This window comes from Bufo bufo, chromosome 8, assembly GCF_905171765.1.
Source record: "Bufo bufo chromosome 8, aBufBuf1.1, whole genome shotgun sequence".
Taxonomy (NCBI): domain Eukaryota; kingdom Metazoa; phylum Chordata; class Amphibia; order Anura; family Bufonidae; genus Bufo; species Bufo bufo.
In genome coordinates this window covers 187388269-187416217 of record NC_053396.1, presented here as the reverse complement: position 1 = coordinate 187416217, position 27949 = coordinate 187388269, and the positions used below count along the sequence as shown (strand labels likewise).

Here is a 27949-nt window from a genome sequence, read left to right as displayed (position 1 = left end):
CGCACAGTCTCTGCCATTGTCCTGTGAGCTAAGCATTGGATAGACGTGCCAAGTGATTATACACCAGGGACAGTGTTGCTGTAAATTATTAATAGAAGAATATTGGAGAGAGAGAGAGTGCAGGGAGAGGTATTTATTCTGTGTCAGTTTTATTTATTTATTCCTACATTTACTTATTCCTACATCAGCTGTAAACTAAGATATATACCGTATTTTTCGCTTTATAAGACGCACTTTTTTTCCCCAAAAGAGATGGGAAAATGACAGTGCGTCTTATAAAACGATGGTTGACTTTTTTTACAGGGCTGACACGGATGTATCGCGGGCCGCTATGCTGCACAGTGTGGCCGGCGATACATCAGTCACAGTGCAGGGAGGGAGGAGGGGCTGGAGGCAACTCACAGCGGGACCCGGTGCAGTCACTGTAGTACACCGGGCCCCGTGCACAGAAGTCTCTTTGTATGTAAAATCTTTCATTAATCCTTTATACCGTAAATCGCTCTCCTTTTGATAAACTTTACTAGCCTAATCGCCTGCATCAGTACTCACTATGAATGTAGCGTGCGGTCCGGCCGGCGTGTGACTGACGTCACGCTCCTCCCACTTCATTAATGAAGCAGGAGCAGGATGAAGTCATGCGCCGGAGGGACCGCACGCTACATTCATAGTGAGTACTGATGCAGGCGATTAGGCTAGTAAAGTTTATCAAAAGGAGAGCGATTTACGGTATAAAGGATTAATAAAAGATTTTACATACAAAGAGACTTCTGTGCGCGGGGCCCGGTGTACTACAGTGACTGCACCGGGCCCCGCTGTGAGTTGCCTCCAGCTCCTCCTCCCTCCCCGCACTGTGACTGATGTATCGCCGGCCACACTGTGCAGCATAGCGGCCGGCGATATATCAGTGTCAGCTAGTTTATCAAAAGGAAAGCGATTGATTCAGGATTAAATAAATATTTTACATACAAAGAATAAAGTACTGTAATGCTGTGAAACATAGGGCCATGAGGGGGACCAGCAAAAGATGCTATATGTGTGTCACCCACACATATAGCATCTTATGCTGGCCCCCCTCATGGCCCTATGTTTCACAGCACACATCCCCCATAACAGTGCATCATCCACAGATTCCCCCCCATAACAGTGCATCATACATAGATCCCCCCCCATAACAGTGTGTCCTCCACAGATCCCTCATAACAGTGCGTCATCCACAGAGCCCCATAACAGTGTCATCCCCAGACCATTAGTTCAAAATCCACCAAAAGCACACCTTTTGGTTCAAAATATTTTTTTTCTTATTTTCCTCCTCAAAAACCTAGGTGCGTCTTATAATCAGGTGCATCTTATAAAGCGAAAAATACGGTAATTAAATATCAATAAGATGGAAGCCTTTATTATTCCACTGTCAGCGTGCCAACCAAAATCATACAGTCTGCACCCCTTGGAGGGCAGGTCTTATTGATGACCAGCCTCATCTTTTGCTGGCATTACTTCCTAGAAAAGTCAGCAAGACGCAGAGAGAGAAGGACTTCCTGATGACATATTATCATCGATATTAGATGATGTGGAAAAGTAGAAATAGCAGATGGCAGAAGAAGGGATCCTACCTGTAAGGCAACCACTGGGGTTGGAGAAGTAGGTATGCCAGAGCTGATTAATATTCTGTCTATACTGTCAAATAACCTGCAGGAGACTGCAGGCCAGAACAGCAATAATTTACATATTGTGCCCCTATCTAACCAGCCAAACCCCATACTAGCAACAACCCCCTGTTCACAGGTGCATTACAGGTGCCGGGCAACCATTAACAATGAAGACAAACTATACAGTCATTTATTACTGACTAGAATTTTTTTTATTAAAATATAACTTTTAATAATATTAATTGAAATCCCACATTATCAATATTCACTCTGATCATAACGCATATGTAGAGTTGTTACCAATAACTTTTAGGTTACTATAAACGTTCGGGAATGAGGTAGGGCATAGATATATTTCTACCTCAGTAGTGGTTCAGGTTGGATAGATATTTCCAGCTTACATACTTTGTCCAACATCCAATAATCACTTCCAGTTGCCACCAGAGATGTGAAGTCCCCAGTTGTAGGGTTGGGGTCAAGTCATCTGTCCCTGACTCCTCCCTTAACTCTCCCTACCGCTACAGGGGTGCTCCATGTGGATGTTTCCTAAGGCACAGTGGCCTTGGTATACCTAATTTATAGCGACTTGTGATTGATTAATTAATTCAGAATAAATATAATTTCTTAACGAATTTCAGAGAAGTTGCTAAATCAAACTTTTCAAAACTTTGCTTGACTCTAATTATAGGTTGTACTACTATTTCTAACTTTAGCCTGTATGGTTGAAGGTAAATAGCATGTTGTTTCCATTATACAGTATACATTCAAAAACTGGAATCTTTATAAGGAACAGGACTAGAGTTGAGCGGATACCAGGATGTTCGGGTTCGACGGGTTCGACCCGAACTTGACGCGAACCCGAACCCCATTGAAGTCAATGGGGACCCGAACTTTTGAGCACTAAAATGGCTCTAAAAATGTCATGGAAAGGGCTAGAGGGCTGCAAATGCCAGCAAAGTGTGATTAAGAGCATGGCAAGTGCTCTGCAAACAAATGAGGATAAGGAAATGAGTTCAAATAACTACATAAAATACATAAAAATAAAAAATAATAATCTTGATCTAGGAGGACTAGGTCCATATGGAGTAGGAGGTTGAGGAGGCATTGGATGTGGCGGTGTAGGTGGAAGCGGCGATAGAGGAGGTAGCCTACACAGTTTTTTTGGTTTTTATTTTATTTATTTTTTAAATTGGGGTACACCCAAAAAATTGGGAAATATAACCTGTGATAACCCCCTCCAGTTGTGCTAAACAAACATTCAGACAATACACTAGCTGCAGGGCATGCCAGAACCCCCAAGGCATAAAGGGCAAGCTCGGGCCATGTGCCCAATTTGGAGACCCAGAAGTTGAAGGGGGCAGACCCATCAGTCAGTACGTGTAGGCATGTGCATACATACTGCCCCACCATGTCGCACGTCCACGTGATGTTCACGATCCAATTGGATATCTTCTCTTTTGCCTTTCGATGTTCTTTTCTGCGCCTACCATGTTGATCACGGTTAGTGGTGAATCAGGGTTCCACGCTGGAGAGAGAGCGTGAGAAAGGGATACCACATGCAAAGGAGGTTAATTGTTTGAAATTAAATGTGATCAAGCGGAAAAGTGGGACAAAATATTGAAGCGCAAATGTGGGACAAGTTGTTAAAGTTTAAGCATTGAATGAAAGGAGGGAGCACGCATCAATTAAAGAAGAATTTTTTAAATTAAATTCCCTGTCACCTATGCAGAACAGGGGTTTGTATACGGCAATATTGGTAAAATGTCACCTGACAATGTAACAGACGATTTTTAGAAATTTATGTCCCTGTCACCTATGCAGAGCAGGGGTTTAATCACGTCAAAAATGGTCAAATGTCACCCAAGAATGTAACAGACAAATTAGTGAAATGTTTTTACCTGTCTACTGGGTATAGATAGCAGGGGTATATCAGTCAAAAATTGGTGAATTTCACCCGAGAATGTAACAGACAAATTAGTGAAATTTGTTCACCTGTCTACTAGGTATAGCAGGGGTATATCACAGCCACAAATTGTTGACTTTCACCCGAAAATGTAAAAGACTAATTTGTGATTTTTTTTTACCTGTCTAATAGGTATAGCAGGGGTATATCACACCCAAAAATTGGTTAATTTCACCCAAATATGTAACAGACAAATTAATGTTTTTTTTTTACCGGTCTACTAGGTAGAGCAGGGGTATATCACACCCATAAATTGGTGAATTTCACCCAAAAATGTAACAGATAAATTAGTGAAATGACATAAAATAAAATAAAATATAAAAAATGTACAAATTAAAATAAATAATCTTGATTTATGAGGTGGAGGTCCATATGGAGTAGGAGTTTGAGGAGGCGGTGGACGTAGCGGTGTAGGTGGAAGCGGTGGTGGAGGAGGACGAGGTAGCCAACACTGTTTTTTGGTTTTAATTTATTTTATTTTTTTAATTAGGTTATGTAACTGCACCCCGGGCATCAAAGGGGGTAAAAGCCGTTTAAGAGATATTCCCTTTCCAGATGTAACGGCAGCTACTAAAGACGCCAATCTCCCGAACTGGAAACCATATAAATGCTGCATACAGCCGAATAGGAAAAACCGTATGAACGGTTTACACTCATAGCAGTCGAACTGAAACAGCATACAATCCCCCCAAGAACGAGACCAAGCTCTGTGTTGAGGGTAAAGCAGTGGACAACCAGAGCTGTGTGTTTATTGTTCTTATATACACATTCTTACACATTAGTACCACCCACAGAGTTTTGTAAAACAACCAGTAACCCCGTACAATACACTCAGACATTCCCACACAAAATCCTCCCCTCTGCCTATGATACAATTACCTTACACAAAGGGTTAATGTAATTATCACAGGCAGGAGAATACACAGTTTTACACAATGTCTTCTGTCCTGGAGACAATTGGGAAGTAATCCAATTTATCTCCAAGGGGAGAGGCAAAACTCCATAAAATATTTAACTGCAGCTATTGCATAAAACATAGACATTTAACATATCCCCAGATAGCTCAGGTGTGAGTGCATATTATTAGGTGACTGGCACTCAGACTACAGGAATACAGTTCAATTGCCACGGAGACAAATTCTTTCACATAGTCTTTGCAGGGGAAAATCAAGCGTTTCAACATATGGGCCATTGTCTAAAGGAAGCAGGCGGGCAATCAGGCTTCTCCAATGCAATGTGGCGAGATTGGTCTCGTCACATCTCTACCCTTTTCCAAACAGACTAACAGGGTATCTGACTTCCTGCCAGTCAGTGCCCTTGTTAGTCCAGCAGCCCACCCACAAAACAAAAAAAGCAGTACAGCCCACCCACAATAAATGGTTACTACACCTGAGCAAGGGAGAAACTTGTCCATGTCCAGGTGCCTCACCACGGCTGTGTGGGGGACTGGTAGACTGCCTTGGTGGGTTGCTGAGTGGGCAAAGACCAGCGGTACTTTGCCCTGGTGCCAGCGCTACCACGGAAGAAGCCTGGTTGGAGCCTGGTTGTTGGAGGGGGAGACCGACTGTCTCCCCTTTGGATATCCAGCTCTGTTGCTGGAGGGGGAGACCGACTGTCTCCCCTTTAGATACACAGCTCTGCTGCTGGAGCAGGAGACCGACTGTCTCCCCTTTGGCTAAACAGCCCTGTTGCTGGGGAACAGGACCGACTGTCCCTACCCCCTGGGCTGTAAGTGCAGAGACCACGATCCCATCTGCACTGTTGTGGGGCTTACTGTCTCCCATACATACTTCCAGCTGCTGGGGAGGGCGACCGACCGTCTCCGCTCCCAATACAGTGTCCTGCTGCTGGGGAAAGGAGACTGGGCTCTCTATTCCCTGCTGGACACTCTGCCGCTGGGGTGGGAGGACAAAGCTCTCCTCTCCCAATAAAACACTCTGCTGCTGGGGGACAGGACCGACTGTCTCTGCCTCCTGTAACTCAGCCTGCCGATGGGGAATGGAGACTGGGCTCCCAATTCCCAATAAATCCCATTGCCGCTGGGGGACAGGACCGATTGTCTCTGCCCCCTGTAACTCAGCCTGCCGCTGGGGAATGGAGATAGGGCTCCCAATTCCCTGCAGGACCGGTGGAGAGACCTCGGTCCCATCTCCACCGGCCCCCTAGGGTTCTTCCCAGTAAACCTCCACAATATCTTCCCAGCTGAAGGGGTCTGGCTCTGGGTCTGTCACTCTGCTCTCCTGCTGAGCCTTCTCACTGGAGTGGAACAGCTGCTGGTAGCCCTGTTCCAGCTCCATCTCCCGGGTCACCAGGTGGACCAGGTCCTGCTCAGTCTCATGAGTGTCGTCCCAGTCATACCTGCTCTCCCTCCATTCAAAGAGATCACGGAACCGGGCTTGTGTAGGGCTCCCAAACTCCAGCTCTGAAAAAGTCTCCCATAACAAGCCAGGACCATCAAACTCCTCTCCCTCTGGCTTGTCATGCTCATCTGTCCTGAGTAGGTACTGTGCCCCATACCACCAGAGCGCCTGGTAGGCATCTTCCAGCCACAGCTCCTGCCATACTAGGTGTTCCAATTTCTTTACCCATTCCTCCCGGGGCTGCTCTCCCAGGAAGGGCATCCGCAGGGCTACTCTCTTCTACAACCGCTGGTCTTCCGTGGGGAGTCTCTCGTCCCGCAGATACTCCACAATACCCAGTGCCTGGTACCAGATGCCTTTGCGGACTGCATCTCGGTCATCCATGACACCCTCATCGTACTCCACTGCTGTTTCCATTCTGTTGATCTTAGGGTCGCTGTACTGGGACATGCGTTGCCCCCAACTTGTAAATCCACAAAATGGTGTCTCCTTTAGCTGTCCCTCTGGCTGTGGAAACAATCCCGCCGCTTGCCACCAATTGTAACGGCACCCCGGGCATCAAAGGGGGTAAAAGCCGTTTAAGAGATATTTTCTTTCCAGATGTAAAGGCAGCTACTAAAGACGCAAATCTCCCGAACTGAAAACCATATGAATGCTGCATACAGCCGAATAGGAAAAACTGTATGAACGATTTACACTCCTAGCAGTCAAACTGAAACAGCATACAATCCCCCCAAGAATGAGACCAAGCTCTGTGTTGAAGGTAAAGCAGTGGACAGCCAGAGCTGTGTGTTTATTATTCTTATATACACATTCTTACACATTAGTACCACCCACAGGGTATTGTAAAACAACCAGTAACCCCGTACAATACACTCAGACATTCCCACACAAAATCCTCCCCTCTGCCTGTGATACAATTACCTTACACAAAGGGTTAATGTAATTATCACAGGCAGGAGAATACACAGTTGTACACAATGTCTTCTGTCCTGGAGACAATTGGACAGTAATCCAATTTATCTCCAAGGGCAGAGGCAAAACTCCATTAGCCACATGGTAGCAAAAGACAACAAAAAGACATAAAAATATTTAACTGTGCAGCTATTGCATAAAACATAGACATTTAACATATTCCCAGATAGCTCAGGTGTGAGTGCATATTATTAGGTGAATGGCACTCAGACTACAGGAATACAGTTCAATTGCCATGGAGCGAAATTCTTTCACATAGTCTTTGCAGGGGAAAATCAAGCGTTTCAACATGGGGCCATAGTCTAAAGGAAGCAGGCGGGCAACCAGGCTTCTCCAATACAATGTGGCGAGATTGGTCTCGTCACAGGTTATACTCCAAAAGAGTGGGAAAATCCAAAATACAACAATGAGCAATTGCGCTGTAGTACAACAATGGCTGGGTAAGGGTGGTATACATGTCTATTCTGCACAAGGTACGGACAAGTCCTGTGGGATCCATGCCTGGTTCATTTTAATGAATGTGAGCTTGTCCACATTGGCTGTGGACAGGCGGCTGCGCTTGTCTGTGATAACGCCCCCTGCCATGCTAAACACACGATCAGACAATACACTGGCTGCAGGGCAAGCCAGCACCTCCAAGGCGTAAAGGGCAAGCTCAGGCCATGTACTCAATTTGGAGACCCAGAAGTTGCAGCGGCAGACCGTCATTCAATAGGTGTAGGTGTGTGCACACATACAGAACTGCTCCACCATGTTGCTGAAATGCTAAGATGTTCCATATCAGCTGGTGGTGCTGGTTGTTGTGGCGTGCTGATAAAGCTTTTCCAAATTTCGGCCATGCTAACCCTGCCTTCTGAGGTGCTGGTGGTGCTCCAGCTGCGTTGGCGACCTCTTCCTCCTCCTCTGCCTTCGCCTTGTAATTCTACTGTGCCCCCGCTGTCAGATGGGAAGGCAACCAGCAGCACGTCTAACAGCGTGCGCTTGTACTCGCGCATCTTACGATCACGCTCCAGTGATGGAATTAAGGATGGTACGTTGTCCTTGTAACGGGGATCCAGTAAGGTGGCCACCCAGTAATCAGCACAAGTTAGAATGTGGGCAACTCGGCGGTCGTTGCAAAGACAATGCAGCATGTAATCGCTCATGTGTGCCAGGCTGCCCAGAGGCAACAACAAGCTGTCCTCTGTGGGAGGTGTATCGTCTGTGTCCTCTGCATCCCCCCAGCCACGCACCAGTGATGGCCATGAGCTGGTTCGGGTGCCACCCTGCTGTGAACACTGTTCCTCCTCCTCCATCTTCTCCTCCTCACCCTACTCCTCGTCATCCTCCAGAACTGTGCTCTGGCTGGACATTTGTGTACCTGGCGTTTGTGGTTGCAGGAACCCACCCTCGGAGCCACTTGTATTTGACTGGCCGTAAACCCTATGAAATGATCCCTCTACCTCCTCCTCCTCCTGTGCAACATCCTCTTCCATCATCGCCAGAAGTGTTTTTTCAAGGAGGCATAGAAGTGGGATAGTAACCCTGAGAACGGCTTTATCGGCACTGGCCATGTTGGTGGAGTACTCGAAACAGCGCAACAAGGAACACAGGTCTCGCATGGAGGCCCAGTCATTGGTGGTGAAGTGGTGCTGTTCCGCCGAGCAACTCACCCGTACGTGCAGCAGCTGAAATTCCACTATCGCCTGCTGCTGCTCGCACAGTCTGGCCAGCATGTGCAAGGTGGAGTTCCACCTTGTGGGAACGTCGCATATGAGGCGGTGAGCTGGAAGGTCGAAGTTACGCTGCAGCACGGAAAGGCGAGCAGCAGCAGGGTGAGAACGCCGAAAGCGCGCACAGACGTCCCACACTTTATGCAGCAGCTCTGACATATCGGGGTAATTTCAGTACATGCGCCAGGCAAGGGATGTGCGTCAAACCAGCTAGTCCCAGAGCTGCTACGAGATTTCGCCCATTATCGCACACCACCAGGCCGGGCTTGAGGCTAACTGGCACCAACCACTCATCGATCTGTTGTTCAAGGTCCCCCAAACAGATACGTTTTAAAACTGCCTGCTGTCATTTACCCCTGGCTTCGCTGAAGTTGGTGGTGAAGGTGTTACGCTGACCGGATGAGGAGCCAGTAGAGGATGAGGAAGAGGAGTAGGGGGAGGAAGTTCAGGAGACAAACTGAAGTGCCCTGCAATCCTTGGTGGTGGAAGGACATGCGCCAAACTGATATCAGCCTCAGGCCCAGCCACCACTGCATTTACCCAGTGTACTGTTAGGAGATATAACGTCCCTGACCGTGCTTACTGGTCCACGTATCCGTAGTTAGGTGGACCTTGCCACAGATGGCGTTTCACAGTGCACACCTGATTTTGTCCCCCACTTGGTTGTGCAGGGAAGGGATGGCACGCCTGGAAAAATAGTGGCGGCTGGGCAGGACCTACTTAGGGACAGCCACCACCATGAGGCTTTTAAAACTCTCCGTCTCCACCAGACGGAATGACAGCAATTCAAAGGCCAGTAATTTTGAAATGCTTTCATTCAGGGCCAGGGAGCGCAGGTGGGTAGGGGGGTACTTCCTCTTCTGCTCCAGTGTTTGGGAGATGGAGAGCTAAATGCTTCCGTGGGACATTGTGGAGATGCTAGGTGACCCAGGTGGTGGTGTTGCTGGCAGATCCTCTGTTTGTGGTTTGGCAGGTGGCACTGTCACTCCAGAGCTGGATGAAGAGGCCGATACTGCAGCAGAAGAGAAAGCAGGATGAGCCAGAGACCTTTATTGGTTTTTGAGGTGTCTACTCCACTGCAGCTTGTGCTTTGCACTTAGATGCCTGGTCATGCAGGTTGTGCTCAGGTTGAGAACGTTTATGCCTCGCTTCAGGCTCTGATTGCACAGCGTTCAAATCACTCGTGTCTTGTCGTCAGCACATTGTCTGAAGAACTGCCACGCCAGGGAACTTCTTGGAGCTGGCTTTGGTGTGCTCGGTCCCTTGCTGAGGTGGGCAGTAGCAGGCGTACTGTCTAGGTGACGGCCACTCCGCTTTTGCACCCTGCTCCCTCTTCTGCTGTGCTGGTGGCTCTGTGCGACCACCGCCTCTTTCTCTGAACTACACAGGTCACTCACATGACCTTGATTCCATGTGGGGTTAAGGACCTCATCGTCCTCCACATCATCTTCCACCCAGTCTTCACCCTTGCACTCCTTGTCAGTCTGTACACTTTCAAAAGCCACAGCAGTTGGCACCTGTGTTTCGTCATCATCCGAGACGTGCTGCGATGATCCTCCCATGTACTCATCTTGAAACATAAGTGGTTGGGCATCGGTGCACTCAATCTCTTCCACTTCTGGGGCAGGAATAGGTGGATTGCCCTGGGAAACCCTGCTAACAGAGTCATCAAAAATTAGAAGAGACTGCTGCATGACTTTGGGCTCAGACTGCTTGGCTGATTTGCAAGGGGGTGAGGTGAAAGACTGATGGACAGCGGCTGCAGGTGCCAACTCTGATCTTTCAGCAGGAGACTGGGTGGGAGACAATGTGAAGGAACTGGAGGCACTGTCAGCAACCCAATCTACTATCGCCTGTACTTGTTCTGGCCTCACCATTCGTAGAGCTGCATTAGGCCCGACCAAATACAGCTGAAGGTTCTGTCGCCTACTCGCACCTGAGGAAGGTGTTTCACTTGTGCGTGTAGCTGGCACAGATCAACCACGTCCTCTCCCTGCAATAGAAGCTCAACCAGCAGCACCAAGGCCGCGGCCACGTCCCTTATTTTACGCTCTCCTCATATTTCTCAAATTTAGAATATTGCCCAAAATGGGTGTTTTTTTAATAACAGAATAGAACATCAGTATCTAACGCGTGTATCTCACAATGATAGATGCAGCAAAGGCTGCAAAATTAAGATTTTTTCCCTAAATGGGTGTTTTTTTAATAGCAGAATAGAACAACAGTATCTAAAGGGTGTTTCTCACACGTACAGATCTAGAGAAGGCTGCAAAATTTAGATTTTTGCTCTAAATGGGTGTTTTTTTTTTAAACCAGAATAGGACAGCAGTATCTAAAGCGTGTATCTCACACTTACAGATGCAGACATGGCCACAAATTAAGATTTTTGCCCTAAATGGGTGTTTATTTAATAGCAGAATAGAACAACAGTATCTAAAGGGTGTATCTCACAATGACATATGCAGCAAAGGCTGCAGAATTTTGATTTTTGCTCTAAATGTGTGTTTATTAAAACCAGAAAAGCACAGCAGTATGTAAAGGGTGTATCTCACAATGACAGATGCAGCGAAGGATCAAAATTAAGTTTTTTACCCTAAATAGGTGTTTTTTTAATAACAGAATAGAACAATAGTATCTAAAGGGTGTATCTCACACGTACAGATGCAGACAAGGCCGCAAATTAAGTATTTTGCCCAAAATAGGTGTTTTTTTTAATACCAAAATAGCACAGCAGTATCTAAAGCGTGTATCTCACACTGACAGATGCAGACGAGGCCGCGAATTAAGTATTTTGCCCTAAATAAGTGTTTTTTAAAACCCAGAAAATTATAGCTGTATTTCTAGCTTAACTTGAACACTGACTAATGCGTCAGAGGCCACAGATGGAGGTTATTGCCAAAAATTTGTGTTTTTTCAAAGGCAGAAAATTATTGGAGTATTTCAAGCTTGTTTTTAACAAGCACAGATGCTGCAATATTAAGTATTTTGCCACAAATAGGTGTTTTTTGAATAACAGAATATGACAGCAGTATATAATGCTTGAATTTCACACTGACATATGCAGTCAAGGCTGCAAATTAAGTATTTTGCCCAAAATGGGTGTTGTTTTACTAACAGAATATGACAGCAGTATATAAGGCTTGAATTTCACACGTACAGATGCAGCAAGGGCTATAAAATTGTGTATTTTGCCAAAAAAGGGTGTTTTTTAAAACCCAAAAAATTATAGCTGTATTTCTAGCTTAAATTGCCCACTGACTAATGCGGCAAAGGCCCCAGATGGAGAGTATTGCCAAAAATTTGTGTTTTTTCAAAGCCCAAAAGTATTTCAAGCTTGTTTTTAACAATCACAGATGCAGCAAAGGCTGCAATATTAAGTATTTTTGCCCTAAATGGGTGTTTTTTGAATAACAGAATATGACATCAGTTTTTAACGCTTGAATTTCACACGCACAGATGCAGCAAGGGCTGTAAAATTGTGTATTTTGCCCCAAAAGGGTGTTTTTTAAAACCTAGAAAATTATCGCTGTATTTCTAGCTTAAATTGCACACTGACTAATGCGGCAGAGGCCCCAGATGGAGGGTATTGCAAAAAAATTTTTTTTTTTAAACCCAGAAAATTATTGAAGTATTTAAAGCTTGTTTTAACAATAACAGATTCAGCAAAGACTGCAATATTAAGTACTTTTCCCAAAATGGGTGTTTTTTTACTAAAACAATATGATAGCAGTATATGACACTTGAATTTTACACGTACAGATGCAGCAAGGGCTGTAAAATGTAGTATTTTGCCCAAAAAGGGTGTTTTTTAAAACCCAGAAAATTATAGCTGTATTTCTAGCTTAACCCCTTAGGGACTCTATTTCACCTTAAGGACTTAAAATCTGACCAGTGTCACTTTAAGTGCTGATAACTTTAAAATGCTTTGACTTATCCAGGCCATTCTGAGATTGTTTTTTCGTCACATATTGTACTTCATGACACTGGTAAAATGAAGTAAAAAAAAAAAAAAATTTATTTATAAAATACCAAATTGACCAAATTTTTTTTAAAAAATTGCAAATTTCCAAGTTTCAATTTCTCTACTTCTATAATACATAGTAATACCTACAAAAATAGTTATTACTTTACATTCCCCATATGTCTACTTCATGTTTGGATCATTTTGGGAATGATATTTTATTTTTTGGGGATTTTACAAGGCTTAGAAGTTTAGAAGCAAATCTTGAAATTTTTCAGAAATTTTCAAAAACCCAATTTTTAGGGACCAAGTCAGGTCTGAAGTCACTTTGCGAGGCTTACATAATAGAAACCACCCAAAAATAACCCCATTCTATAAACTACACCTCTCAAGGTATTCAAAACTGATTTTACAAACTTTGTTAACCCTTTAGGTGTTCCACAAGAATTAATGGAAAATAGAGATACAATTTCAAAATTTCACTTTTGGCAGATTTTCCATTTTAATAATTTTTTTCCAGTTACAAAGCAAGGGTTAACAGCCAAACCAAACTCAATATTTATGGCCCTGATTCTGTAGTTTACAGAAAGACCCCATATGTGGTCGTAAACCGCTGTACGGGCACACGGCAGGGCGCAGAAGGAAAGGAATGCCATACGGTTTTTAGAAGGCAGGTTTTGCTGGACTTTTTTTTTTTACACCATGTCCCATTTGAATCCCCCCTGATGCACCCCTAGAGTAGAAACTCCATAAAAGTGACCCCATCTAAGAAACTACACCCCTCAAGGTATTCAAAACTGATTTTACAAATGTCCTTAACCCTTTAGGTGTTCCGCAAGAATTAATAGAAAATAGAGAAACAATTTCTACATTTTACTTTTTTGGCAGATTTTCCATTTTAATATTTTTTTTACTTTTACAAAGCAAGTGTTAACAGCCAAACCAAACTCAATATTTATGGCCCCGATTCTGTAGTTTACAGAAACACCCCATATGTGGTCGTAAACTGCTGTACGGGCACACGGCAGGGCGCAGAAGGAAAGGAATGCCATACAGTTTTTGGAAGGCAGGTTTTGCTGGACTTACACCATGTCCCATTTTAAGCCCCCCTGATGCAACCCTAGAGTAGAAACTCCATAAAAGTGACCCCATCTAAGAAACTAAACCCCTCAAGGTATTCAAAGCAGATTTTACAAAACGTCTTTAACCCTTTAGGTGTTCCACAAGAGTTATTGGCAAATGGAGATGAAATGTCAGAATTTAAATTTTTTGGCAAATTTTCCATTTTAATCAATTTTTTCCAGTAACAAAGCAAGGGTTAACAGCCAAACAAAACTCAATATTTATGGCCCTGATTCTGTAGTTTACAGAAACACCTCATATGTGGTCGTAAACAGCTGTACGGGCACACGGCAGGGCGCAGAAGGAAAGGAATGCCATACGGTTTTTGGAAGGCAGATTTTGCTGGACAGTTTTTTTTGACACCATGTCCCAATTGAAGCCCCCCTGATGCACCCCAGTGTAGAAACTCCAAAAAAGTGACCCCATTTTAGAAACTACGGGATAGGGTGCAGTATTGTTGGTACTAGTTTAGGGTAAATATGATTTTTGGTTGCTCTATATTACACTTTTTGTGAGGCAAGATAACAAGAAATAGCTTTTTTGGCACCGTTTTTATTTTTTGTTATTTACAACATTCATCTGACAGGTTAGATCATGTGATATTTTTATAGACCAGGTTGTCATGGATGCGGCGATACCTAATATGTATACTTTTTTTTATTTATGTAAGTTTTACACAATGATCTCTTTTTTGAAGCAAAAAAAAAAATCACGTTTTAGTGTTTCCATAGTCTGAGAGCCATAACTTTTTCAGTTTTTGGGTGATTACCTTGGGTAGGGTATGAATTTTGCGCGATAAGATGACTGTTTTATTGGCACTATTTTGACGTGCTTGTGACTTTTTGATCGCTTGCTATTACACTTTTTGTGATGTAAGGTGACAAAAAATTGTTTATTTAGCACAGTTTTTATTTTTTATTTTATACGGTGTTCATCTGAGGGGTTTGGTCATGTGATATTTTTATAGAGCCGGTCGATACAGATGCGGCGATACCTAATATGTATACTTTTTTTAACTTTATTTGGGGAAAATTACGTTTTTGTTTATTTTTAGTTGAAACTTTAATTTTTTTTAGGGGAAAACTTTATTTTTTCAAGTTTTTTTTCACTTTATTTTTTGTCCCACTTTGGGACTCGAACTTTGGGGGTTCTGATCCTTTACAATGCATTCCAATACTTCTGTATTGGAATGCATTGGCTGTATGAGTAATACTTTGTGTATTACTCATACAGCTTCCGGCCTGTGATATCCAAGGGGCTGGATCTCACAGGCTCGTCACCGGAAGGCAGCGCGATGCCTTCCTTAGACATCGCGCTGCCTTCCATGCCATCGGGTCCCCCCTACAGCCGCATGCCGCCGCCGCAACTGCTGGTAAATGCCGCAAACCGCAGGTTTAATTGACCTGCGGTTTGCGGCGATCACCGATACGGGGGGGGTCACTTGACCCCTCCCCGCGTTGTGACAGAATGCCCGCTGAATGATTTCAGCGGGCATCCTGTTCCTATTAACCCCCGCCGCGATGTACTTTTAAAGTTAGGACGTACCAGTACGTCCTGAGTCCTTAAGGACTCGGCAAACATGGCGTACCGGTACGTCCTACGTCCTTAAGGGGTTAAATTGCACACTGACTAATGCGGCAGAGGCCCAAGAGGGAGGTTATTGCCAAAAGTTTGTGTTTTTGAAAAGCCAGAAAATTATACAAGTATTTCAAGCTTGTTTTTAACAATCACAGATGCAGCAAAGGCTGCAATATTAATTATTTTGCCCAAAATGGGTGTTTTTTTACTAACATTAAATTACAGCAGTATATAACGCTTGAATTTCCTCCCACCTAACTTAATCACAATTTAAGTTCTTTTTCTCTGTCACTGGGCTCAGGGAAGAGTAAAAAGATTATGCACTGCACCCACAGAACAAAATCTATGTAGATCGCTGAGTTCAATTGCAGTTCTGATTAAAGTTTCTTTCCTATTCTCTCCCTCACAGCAGCAGCATCCTATCCCTACACTAAGCACTGCAGAGTGACGTGCAGCACTTTGTGACTCCAGCTTATATAGGGGCTGGGTCACATGCTGCACTGGCCAATCACAGCCATGCCATTAGTAGGCATGGCTGTGATGGCTTCTAAGGGCACAGAGTTAAACGCTTGTTGATTGGCTGCTCTGCATCCTTTCAAAAAGCGCCAATAAATCCCGGAACACCAAACCCGAACCCGAACTTTTACAGAAATGTTCGGGTCCGGGGTCCAAAAATCCTAAAGTTCAGTACAAACCCGAACTTTACAGTTCAGGTTCACTCAACCCTACAAATTAGCCCTTTACAACTTCATCCCGCAAACAATTATCCCCCTATCCGTTGCTTACATTTTGATAGCTTAGAATGAAGTAGGGGACATGTGGAAAACAGTATGACTGCAGGATCAGACTACACAGGTTTTGTTTGTAGTCTGTAACCAATAGAAGCACAAAAGTCAGCATAGTAGCTGTAAACTATATGCAAATTTAGTTATTTTTTTATTTTGCCTGCACTAGGTAGTATAAAACATTTTTTAAAAGGTTGGCATACAGTATGATATAAGTACAGTGTATAATGAATATGACAAAATATGACAATGAACAGATGAATATTGCCGCAGTTTTTTTTACTATGACTTTTTTTCTCAATTAGCTTTTAAACATGTTCCCAAACATAATGCAATACATTCCTGGTCCTCACCTGAAGCTCTTTATACTTATGGACAAAGTCAAACAATTTATTAAGGATATGGTGAAAACCCATCGAGCCACCCTGGATGAAAATTACCCTCGTGATTTTATAGACTGCTTCCTCATGAGGATGGAAGAGGTGAGTTTATAGATAGTGTGGGGTTAACCGTTTCGCTCTGGTAGTACAGAGGCAAAATACAATTTCCTAACTCAAACTTTAGTGCTTATTAACACTTGCGGCAGTTGCACAAAACAACACATCACTTTGCAGTCTTTGGTGTTAATTCACACACAAATGGAAATTTCAATTTGCACAGAACAACATGTCACTTTGTTGGCAGTTCTGCCTCCAGTAGTCCACAGCAGGCTTTAGGGGCCTGTTCACCATGCACATGGCTCTTACCTTTCCAGTCCATAAAAAATTCTCAGATCCCAACACAGAGACTTAGCTGCTAATCCCAGCTGCCTATTTAAGCACAGCCAGGTGCTGCCAAAACCCGGACCGGTACTTAATCTCCGGTCCGGTATTCGACCTCACCTGGCTGTAAATCAGCCCAGCAGCAGATGCTGGGAGGAAAATACTTGCCTTCCCAGGCAAAACCCCTCACACGCCAGACAGTGTACCCGGGACAGGGCATCCGCGTTTCCCTGTAACTAGCCTGCCCTGTGTTCCACCGATAACCTAAAGTTTTGTAAGGACTGAAACCATTGTGTGACCCAAGCATTTCTGTTTTTGGCCTGGCTCATCCACTTAAAAAAGGAGTGGTCATTCACCAGGCGGTACTTTCTCCTTAACAAATAATAGTGGAGAGACTGAAGTGCCAACTTGATAGCCAGGCACTCTCTCTCACCACTATACTATACCTGGTCTCAGCTGGGGTGAGCTTACGGCTCAGCAAGACAACGGGATGCTCCTCCCCATTGACTTCCTGAGACAGTACAGCACCAAGGCCTACTTTGGAGGCATCAGTCTGTACTATAAACTCCCAGGTGTCACCAAAACCGAGGACCCACACAGGGCCGACTTCAAAGCGGAGAAAGCCTCTTCCGTCTGATCATCCCAGTGAACCATCACTGACTTGTGTCCCTTCAAGAGCCCTGTCAATGGTGCGGCCATCGTAGCAAAGTGGGGAGCAAACCTCATGTAATAGCTCACCATTCCCAGGAATTACTTGACTTGCCTAGTGGTGACAGGTCGGGGCCAATTTCTTATCGCCTCTATTTTGTTTACTTGGGGTTTGATGACTCCACGCCCAATGACGTCTAGCTGCAACATTAGCTGCACCTCCTCCGAGATGGCTTGTCGACCAAGCCTCGGGTATCCCGTTTTGGTTTTAACCGTACTTTTGCCTGAGGCTCAGTGACAATGTCATGCTGGATTATTGAAGTGCGTCCAGGGAGGTCCGAGAACACATCCGTGTTCCAACTAATGAACTCCCTGGATTCCTGAGTCTGTTTAGAGGAGAGGCTGTCAGCAATTTTTACTGTGGCAGCGGCTTCTCTTGCATCAGACAAAAGGGGCCTGAACCTCTGATCCTAGAAAACCCGGCCGCGGTCTGTCTTCTGTACAGGTTTTCCAATCTTTCCACGGTTTGAGTAAACTCACATGGTAAACCTGCTCTGGCTTTCGCCGCCCTGGCTGGTGTACCTTGTAGTTTACATCTTCAATTTTCTCGAGTACCTCGTAGGGCCCCTGCACCCTGGCCAGGAACTTACTGTCCACGGTCGGCACTAGAAACAAAACCCGATCACCGGAGTTAAAGATCCGTACCCGAGCCTGCCGATTATAGACCCAACTCTGGGCTCGCTGAGCTGCCTCCATATGCTCCCTAACAAGAGGCAACGCTGTTTCTATCCGATCTTGCATCTGGGTAATGTACTCAATAACACTTTTATGTGGAGTGGGTTGTTGTTCCCACGCCTCTTTGGCCACATCCAATAGACCGCGAGGGTGTCTGCCATATACTGTAGCAGTTCGAAGGGCAAGAACCCAATAGAGGCCTGGGGTACCTCTTGCACTGTGAACATGAAATAGGGCAGAAGGAGGTCCCAGTCCTTCCCATCTTTAGACACTACCCTTTTCAACATATTTTTTAATGCTTGGTTAAACCTTTCTACCAGACTGTCCATTTGCGGATGGTAAACGGACATCCGTAGTTGTTTTATGTGCAGCAACTTACAGAGTTTCCTCATCACCTTGGACACAAAAGGGGTCCCCTGGTCGGTCATAACCTCTTTAGGTAGTCCTACTCGGGAAAACATCTCCTTTAACCCCTTAGCTATGAGTTTGGCAGAGGTATGTCGCAGTGGCACCGCTTCCGGGTACCGAGTGGTGTAGTCTAGGATGACGAAGATGTGTTGATGCCTTCTGGTGGACTTCGGTACTGGGCCTTTGAGATCCATAGCTATTCGGTCAAACGGTACCTCGATAATCCGGAGACTATGGAAATGTGGCTGGGCGCTAGTTACCTTGCAGGTCGTACAAGACTTACAAAACTCTTTCACCTCTCTGAATATGCTGGGCCAGTAAAACCACTGTAGAATATGATCCTGAGTTTTCTGCAGCCCCAGGTGACCCCCAAGAAAGTGTTTGTGGGCTAGATCTAACACGAGTTTGCGATAAGCCTTAGAGATCCACCAACTGTTCAATATGCTCACCTCGTAGATGGTTTACCTGATACAACATATCCTGATGAATCACAAAACGGGGAAACACTGACTCTGCCCCAGGTTGTTTTGGTTCACCATTTACTATTAACACATTTTCCCAAGCTCTGGATAGGGTTGGGTTCCGACGTTGGGTGGTACCAAAATTATCCCCAGAGACATTGAGGTCTGCCAATTCAGGACCCGGTGGCAAGTCCTCCACATTTCCCACCATCACACTTAGCGGGGTTGTCTCCCCCTCTTCCACCAAAGTGGTGGTCACCCCTACCGCTGGCCCTTCGGTCTCCGGTTTCAAGGTTCTGGTCTCCCCCCTGACAGGGCCACTTTGCTAGGGTTACCCCTGTCTCATGGGTATCAGTAATTCTTGTAGCAGGCCACAGAGTCGGGAAGCCCGGGAAGTCTCTCCCTATTATTAGTTCATAGTATAGAATGGTGGCAACGGCCACCGTGTGGGTCCACCTGCCAGCAACCGTGGATAGAGACACCATAGCGGTGGGGTAGTCTTTTAAGTCTACATGACTTTCCGGCCAGTTAACTCAGTGGGCCGTACCAGTGTAGCCCTTATCAGGGACCCCAGAGTCCAGCAACGCCACCTCCAGAGTGCTTCCTACTTCCACATGGCACATGTGGTTGTTGTCTATAGTCTCTGGGGTACTGGAGGCACACAGCTTCTTGGCATATGAGTGGCGGTAGCCATAGTTAGTGTCCATGGGCTCACTCCAACGGAGACCGTCAACCTTTACGTGGCCAGGCTCCTGGCACCGCCAGCAGACTATCCGACCCGGGTCCGTAGTGGGTACACCCGGAAAGGTTTTGTTGGCACAGGTCGCCAGGTCTGGGGTGGAGATTTCCAGGGTTTCACTGCCCCCTCCCCCCCAAAAAACCCTGTAGATTCCTGGTAGCCACCAGGTCCACCATCTCAAGGGCATTACCAGGAGACACCTGGCCGATCCAGTGCTGGAGAGGGTATGGCAAAGCCCTCCAGAATACATTAGCCATAGCAGTGGAACTCAGCACATCAGGCTGCAGCCATTTTTGCAACAGGTGTAATAAATCATAATACTGAGGTCTTGCGGGTCCAGCCGGGTTAAACTCTTAATGATGCACCCGCTGGGCCCGGACCAACACATTTACCACCAGTCTTGCCAGAATCTCACCATTTACTATTGGGTAATCGGCCACTTGATAGTCCGGTACTGATGTAGCAGGGTTAACACTCATGCTTTATGAGACATGTTATCTAAACTAAATGCAACTAAATGTGTTAAGCAATTGCTTTTCAAAGGCTTTTGTTTCAAGATAACGTGATGAGTTAAGAAATTAGATTTAAGAGTGTGAGTGTTTCACCTGCTACATCTGTAAGTCGAAATACACCTGCTGGGGTCCGGATGCCAGGAACCGAGCAACGACCTCAGCCCATTGATCTCGGGGTAGCTTCTCCCTCACGGCCACCTTTTCGAACACCAACAGATAGGTTTAGACATCATACGAGTGGGTCATCATGGGGTTCGCCACACGGACCACTTTCCAGGCATCGTGGATGCTCTGGGATGCTCCTGCCACCTGTAAAGCCATCACATGTTGTAACAGCAGCTGGTTTGCTTCTTGCTGCTGCTTATTAGCCTCCCGCTGCTGCAGGTTAGCCTCCACAAGGGCTTTCACAACAGCTTCCATTTTGTCGAGGGACACGGGTTGTAATCTCGCTGGTTTGATGTAAGACATACAACTGTGCCCGGAAAAAAATAAATATATATATATATTTCGGCCTTCACGCCAGCCTCACTGCGCATGCACGCATCCTCCACCAATTGTGGGGTTTCACTCTGGTAGATAGGGTAAGCGGACGCAATACAGAGGCAAAGTTCTTAACTCAAACTTCAGTGTTTATTCACACTTGCGGCAGTTGCACAAAACTACATGTCACTTTGCAGTCTTCGGTGGTAATTCACACACAAATGCAAAGTTCAATTTGCACAGAACAACATGTAACTTTGTTGGCAGTTCTGCCTTCAGTAGTCCACAGCAGGCTTTAGGGGGCCTGTTCCCCCTGCACATGGCTCTCAGCCCTCCAGTTCGGCACAAAACCTCAGATCCCAACACAGAGCCCAGCTGCCTATTTAAGGACAGCCAGGTGCTGCCAAAACCCAGACCGGCACTTAAACTCCGGTCCGGTATTTGACCTCACCTGGCTGTAGATCAGCTCAGCAGCAGATGCTGGGAGGAAAATACCTGCCTTCCCAGACTAAACCCCTCACTATGTTGCAATAGTTAAAATAAAAGAAGCTTTTGAGAGTAAGAAATTTTAGGGTTTCAAATTTCAAGTGTTTGGGAATTTAATAATATTTTATTGTTAAAAATATAATGGGTTGTGATTTTTCTTTTAGGAAAAAAAGAATCCAGACACTGAATTTCATGATGACAACCTAAAGGGAACAATATTAGACTTATTCTTTGCTGGAACAGAAACTACAAGTTTGACATTGAGATATAGCTTTCTTATACTCTTGAAACATCCGGAAATACAAGGTGATCAGTTTGATGCGTATTATGAATAGCACATGGCATGTAGGTGGCCATTTAGATAAAGATTTTGCATTTAGTGCAAGACCTTCCAAGTTATATCAGTATCCCCATCTATCTACTAAATTGTCCAATGTTATTGGTCCCTCTAAGGTAGTATAGATATATCCCTCTCACCCCTTCCCACCAGAGCTAAAGTTTCTTATACATACAAAACACAAAAGTCCCCACCACAACCTTAATCCAGAAGCCATGAAATCAGTTTCAACAGGATTCCTATTAGTGAGTTTCAAATATTTCTGAGTTGCTTATACAGCCATAAATATTGGGACATCGACACAATTTTAACATTTTGGCTCTATACACCACCACAATGGATTTGAAATGAAACAAACAAGATGTGCTTTAACTGCAGACTGTCAGCTTTAATTTGAGGGTATTTACATCCAAATCAGGTGAACGGTGTAGGAATTACAACAGTTTGCATATGTGCCTCTCACTTGTTAAGAAACCAAAAGTAATGGGACAATTGGCTTCTCAGCTGTTCCATGGCCAGGTGTGTGTTATTCCCTCATTATCCAAATTACAATGAGCATATAAAAGGTCCAGAGTTCATTTCCAGTCTGCTATTTGCATTTGGAATCTGTTCCTATCAACTCTCAAGATGAGATCCAAAGAGCTGTCACTATCAGTGAAGCAAGCCATCATTAGGCTGAAAAAATAAAACAAACCCATCAGAGAGATATTCAAAAACATTAGGCGTGCCCAAAACAACTGTTTGGAACATTCTTAAAAAGAAGGAACGCACCGGTGAGCTCAGCAACACCAAAAGACCCGGAAGACCACGGAAAACAACTGTAGTGGATGACCAAAGAATTCTTTCCCTGGTAAAGAAAACACCCTTCACAACAGTTAGTCAGATCAAAAACACTCTCCAGGAGGTAGGCGTATGTGTGTCAAAGTCAACAATCAAGAGAAGACTTCACCAGAGTGAATACAGAGGGTTCACCACAAGGTGTAAACCATTGGTGAGCCTCAAAAACAGGAAGGCCAGATTATAGTTTGCCAAACGACATCTAAAAAAGCCTTCACAGTTCTGGAACAACATCCTATGGACAGATGAGACAAAGATCAACTTGTACCAGAATGATGGGAAGAGAAGAGTATGGAGAAGGAAAGGAACTTCTCATGATCCTAAGCATACCACCTCATCAGTGAAGCATGGTGGTGGTAGTGTCATAGTGTGGGCATGTATGGCTGCCAATGGAACTGGTTCTCTTTTTCATCTATTTTCATCTATTATTTTTCTCTATTTATTGATGATGTGACTGCTGACAAAAGCAGCAGGATGAATTCTGAAGTGTTTCGGGCAATATTATCTGCTCATATTCAGCCAAATGCTTCAGAATTCATTGGACGGCGCTTCACAGTGCAGATGGAAAATGACCCAAAGCATACTGCAAAAGCAACCAAAGAGTTATTTAAGGGAAAGAAGCGGAATGTTATGCAATGGCCAAGTCAATCACCTGACCTGAATCTGATTGAGCATGCATTTCACTTGCTAAAGACAAAACTGAAGGGAAAATGCCCCAAGAACAAGCAGGAACTGAAGACAGTTGCAGTAGAGGCCTGGCAGAGCATCACCAGGGATGAAACCCCGCGTCTGGTGATGTCTAGAGATGATCTTGCGGTTCCCCCGGTGGTCGTTTAGCGGCGAACTTTGCGTGTTCGCGATTCACCGAACATGCGAACATATGGAGAAATTTGCGCCTGCCATATTCCTTTACATTATGAAAAACTTTGACCCATGACACATCCATCAGGTGGTACAGGACAGCCAATTGAGACATTTCAGCACATGGACAAATAAACCTGATCTGGCCGCCATTTTACATTCAGTGTTTTGCCAGTGTAGGGAGAGGTTGCTGTGTGGAGCAGGGACAGACTGTTAGGGACACCAAACGCTAGCTAATAGGGCCACAAAAGTCATTTTAAGCACTAGTATAGGTGTGCTATCTATATGTGTGACACACAGAGGGTTGCGATATACTTGTACTTTTGTAATGAGTCAAAAACACATAGATCTATATAGTGATCACCTGGAAGTCAGGGGCCTAGGGGCTAGGGGCTTACTAGGGCCATTTTTATATAGGGTTAGGTTCTGGACGGGGTCGCTCTTATTAGGGCGGGTGGTCTGTGGTTAGGCTATCAGGGCCAGAATAGCAATATCAGGGACAGTTTATTGCCCACTCTGTCCTTCAATACCACATCATCATCTAGCCCAGGGATAGATGGTTTTTGCTTTCCCTCCGGGATTCATGGATGTGCACTGGAACCCCCCGGATTGTGGTAGGACATATGGTTTCTGATTTGGTGCCGCCGAGCACTTGTTGTTGCCGACCACATCTATGCTTTTTGCTTAAAGGGGTTCTGCACTTTGTTTTAACTGATGATCTATCCTCTGGATAGATCATCAGCATCTGATCGGCGGGGTCCGACACCCGGGACCCCCACCGATCAGCTGTTTGAGAAGGCAGCGGCGCTCCAATTATCTATGCATATGGTATGTGATGTAGAATGGTAAGATTTTTTTCATACAAATTCCATATAAATGCGTGAGGAAAAAATAAAGCTCTGCATGTCCCGAGAATCTGAAGCATAAGGAACTTCATCATGGGCCCACAGATTTCAATTGGAATTTTTTTTTTTTTTGTATGAGACCTAAAGGGGTTGTCTCACTTCAGTAAATGGTATTTATCATGTAGAGAAAGTTAATACAAGTCACCTAGTAATGTATTCTGATTATCCATATTGCCTCCTTTGCTGGCTGGATTCATTTTTCCATCCCATTTTATACTGCATGTTTCCAGGGGTTTAGACCACTGATGCAGCACAGATACCAGGTGACTGAGACACTGCGTATGCATGCTTATGCATGCTCCCAAAGTCCTGGCCACCGAAACTGAATTTCCTCGCGCTTCGTGGTAACGAATCACATTTTTCCTAAAATGGCTGCTGCACGTGTGAGGACATGGAGAAAGGAAGTCTGGGAAGGCAGGATCACCCATACTATCACGCATGCAGCCAATCAGCAGCCAGCCAGCCCTTTGATGTCACAGCCCTATAAATACAGCAGCCATCTTAGATTCTGCCATTCACCAGCGTATTTAGTGCAGGGAGAGACGTGTCTGCATGCGCTAGGGACAGTGATAGAAAAATAGTCATTGTGCTAAAAAAAAAAAAAAAAAAAAAGATTTAAAAGTGCATGGGAAGATTATTCAATGTGTAGGAAAAGGATAGGGAGGAATCATTCCACAGCATTTATGTTGAACAGGGTTCAGTCGGGGAGGTTACAGCCTGGGTAATAAGAACAATCCTATTACACCTTGCTGTACTGACTGGGGATCCAAATTGCCATTATACAGCTCTGTAATTCCAGCAAACCGTTCTTATTGGGGTGCAAGTGCTGTTTGATACAAGCATTAACAGGGTTTATTACAAGGAAATATTTCGACGTTTTTTTTGCCCTAGTGCATTGCAGTTATATGTTCTAAAGCATTTTTTGGATTTTATTAGTGAGAAAAAAAGGGCTTATTAGCCGTTGTGTAGCCCTTTTTGTCGTGTATTAGTGGCAAAAGTAAAATATATTTGCCACTCTGCGGTGCAGTTATCTGTTTTAAAGCCCTTTTTTGTGTGTTTTAGTGAAAAAAGGAAAAATATATTTGCCGCCTAGCGGTGCAGTTATCTGTTTTAACCCCTTATGGACCCATGACGTACCGGTACGGCATGGTTCCCGAGTCCTTAAGGACCCATGACGTACCGGTACGTCATGTATAGTTATGATCATCGCCGCCCGGCGGGCGGTGATCGGAACCCGGTGCCTGCTCAAATCATTGAGCAGGCACCTCGGCTAAATGCACAGAGGAAGTCCCGTGACCCCCCATTTTGGCGATCGCGGCAAACCGCAGGTCAATTCAGACCTGCGGTTTGCAGCTTTTACCTGGTGGTGCGGCGGCGGCGGTGGTGCCATCAGGTCCCCATGGGGCTGTAGGGGGGACCCGATGGCATGGAAGGCAGCGCAATGATTTCTGGTGACGAGCCTGTGAGATCCAGCCCCCTGGATCTCACAGGCCGGAAGCTGTATAAGTAATACACACAGTATTACTTATACAGCCAATGCATTCCAATATAGAAGTATTGGAATGCATTGTAAAGGATTAGACCCCCAAAAGTTCAAGTCCCAAAGTGGGACAAAAAAGAAAGTGAAAAAAAGTTGAAAAAATAAAGTTTTCCCCCCAAAAAATTGAAAGTTTCAAGTAAAAATAAACAAAAACTAAATTTTCCCCAAATAAAGTTTAAAAAAATTGGTAAAAAATAGGGGGGGAAAAAAGTATACATATTAGAAATCATTGCGTCCGTATCGACCGGCTCTATAAACATATCACATGACCTAACCCTTCAGATGAACACCGTAAAAAACAACAACAAAAAAAACCTGTGCTAAATAAACAGTTTTTTTGTCACCTTACATCACAAAAAGTCCAACAACAAGCGATCAAAAAGGCGTTTGCCCACCAAAATAGTACCAATCTAACCGTCACCTCATCCCGCAAAAAATGAGCCCATACCTGAGCAATCGCCCAAAAAAAAATATGGCTCAGAATATGGAGACACTAAAACATAATTTTTTTTTTGTTTTAAAAGTGTAAAATAGAGCAACCAAAAATCATATGTACCCTAAATTAGTACCAACAATACTACCACCCTATCCCGTAGTTTCTAAAATGGGGCCAATTATTTTGGGTTTCTACTCTAGGGGTGCATCAGGGGGGCTTCAAATGGGACATGGTGTAAAAAAAAACAGTCCAGCAAAATCTGCCTTCCAAAAACCGTATAGCATTCCTTTCCTTATGCGCCCTGCCGTGTGCCCGTACAACTGTTTACTACCACATATGGGGTGTTTTTGTAAACTACAGAATAAGGGCCATAAATATTAAGTTTTGTTTGGCTGTTAACCATTGCTTTGTTACTGGGAAAAATGGATTAAAATGGAAAATTTGCCCAAAAATTGAATTTCAGAAATTTCATCTCGATTTGCCAATAACTCTTGTGGAACACCTAAAGGGTGAACAACGTTTGTAAAATCAGTTTTGAATACCTTGAGGGGTGTAGTTTCTTAGATGGGGTCACTTTTATGGAGTTTCTACTCTAGGGTTGCATCAGGGGGGCTTCAAATGGGACATGGTGTCAAAAAAAACAGTCCAGCAAAATCTGCCTTCCAAAAACCGTATTGCATTCCTTTCCTTCTGCACCCTGCCGTGTGCCCGTACAGTAGTTTACGACCACATATGGGGTGTTTCTGTAAACTACAGAATCAGGGACATAAATATTGAGTTTGGTTTGGCTGTTAACCCTTGCTTTGTAACTGGGAAAAAATTATTAAAATGGAAAATCTGCCAAAAAAGTGAAATTTTGAAATTGTATGTCTATTTTTCCTTAATTCTTGTGGAACACCTAAAGGGTTAACATAGTTTGTAAAATCTGTTTTGAATACCTTGAGGGGTTTAGTTTCTAGAATGGGGTCATTTTTGGGTGGTTTCTATTATGTAAGCCTAGCAAAGTGACTTCAGACTTAAACTGGTCCCTAAAAAAAAAATCGTAAATTTTGGAAAAATTTCAAGATTTACTTCTAAACTTCTAAGCCTTGTAACATCCCCAAAAAATAAAATATCATTCCCAAAATGATTCAAACATGAAGTAGACATATGGGGAATGTAAAGTAATAACTATTTTTGGAGGTATTACTATGTATTATGGAAGTAGAGAAATTGAAACTTGGAAATGTAAATTTTTTTACAAATATTTGGTAAATTTGGTATTTTTTTTATAAATAAAAATGAATTTTTTTGACTTCATTTTACCAGTGTCATGAAGTACAATATGTGACGAAAAAACTATCTTAGAATAGCTTGGATAAGTCAAAGCGTTTTAAAATGATCAGCACTTAAGGTGACACTTAAGGTGAAATAGGGCCGAGTCCTTAAGGGGTTAAAGCCCTTTTTTGCGTGTATTAGTGGAGAAAGGAAAAATACCTTTGCCGCTCATCGATGCAGTGAGATATTTTATAGCCCAGTTTGCTGTGTATTACTGGCAAAATACAACTATATTCACCTTTCATCGTTGCACTTAGCTTTTGAAAAGCCTTTTGTGTAAAAATATAAAAAAATTGGGGACTAATTGCCGTTCTGCGGTGCCGTATGATATTTTACAGCCCAGTTTGCCGTATAATACTGGCGAAATACAACTATATTCGCCTT

The 27949-nt window shown here is 44.2% G+C and overlaps 1 protein-coding gene across 1 annotated transcript in view; it reads left to right on the top strand.

The window, feature by feature from the left end:
- Positions 1-27949, top strand: part of LOC121009414 (cytochrome P450 2G1-like) — a 71069-nt gene that overhangs the window by 25940 nt on the left and 17180 nt on the right. The window contains exons 5-6 of the mRNA XM_040442521.1: positions 16408-16584; positions 21497-21638. Coding sequence (XP_040298455.1) covers positions 16408-16584; positions 21497-21638 — 319 coding nt within the window. The remainder of the gene's footprint in view (positions 1-16407; positions 16585-21496; positions 21639-27949) is intronic.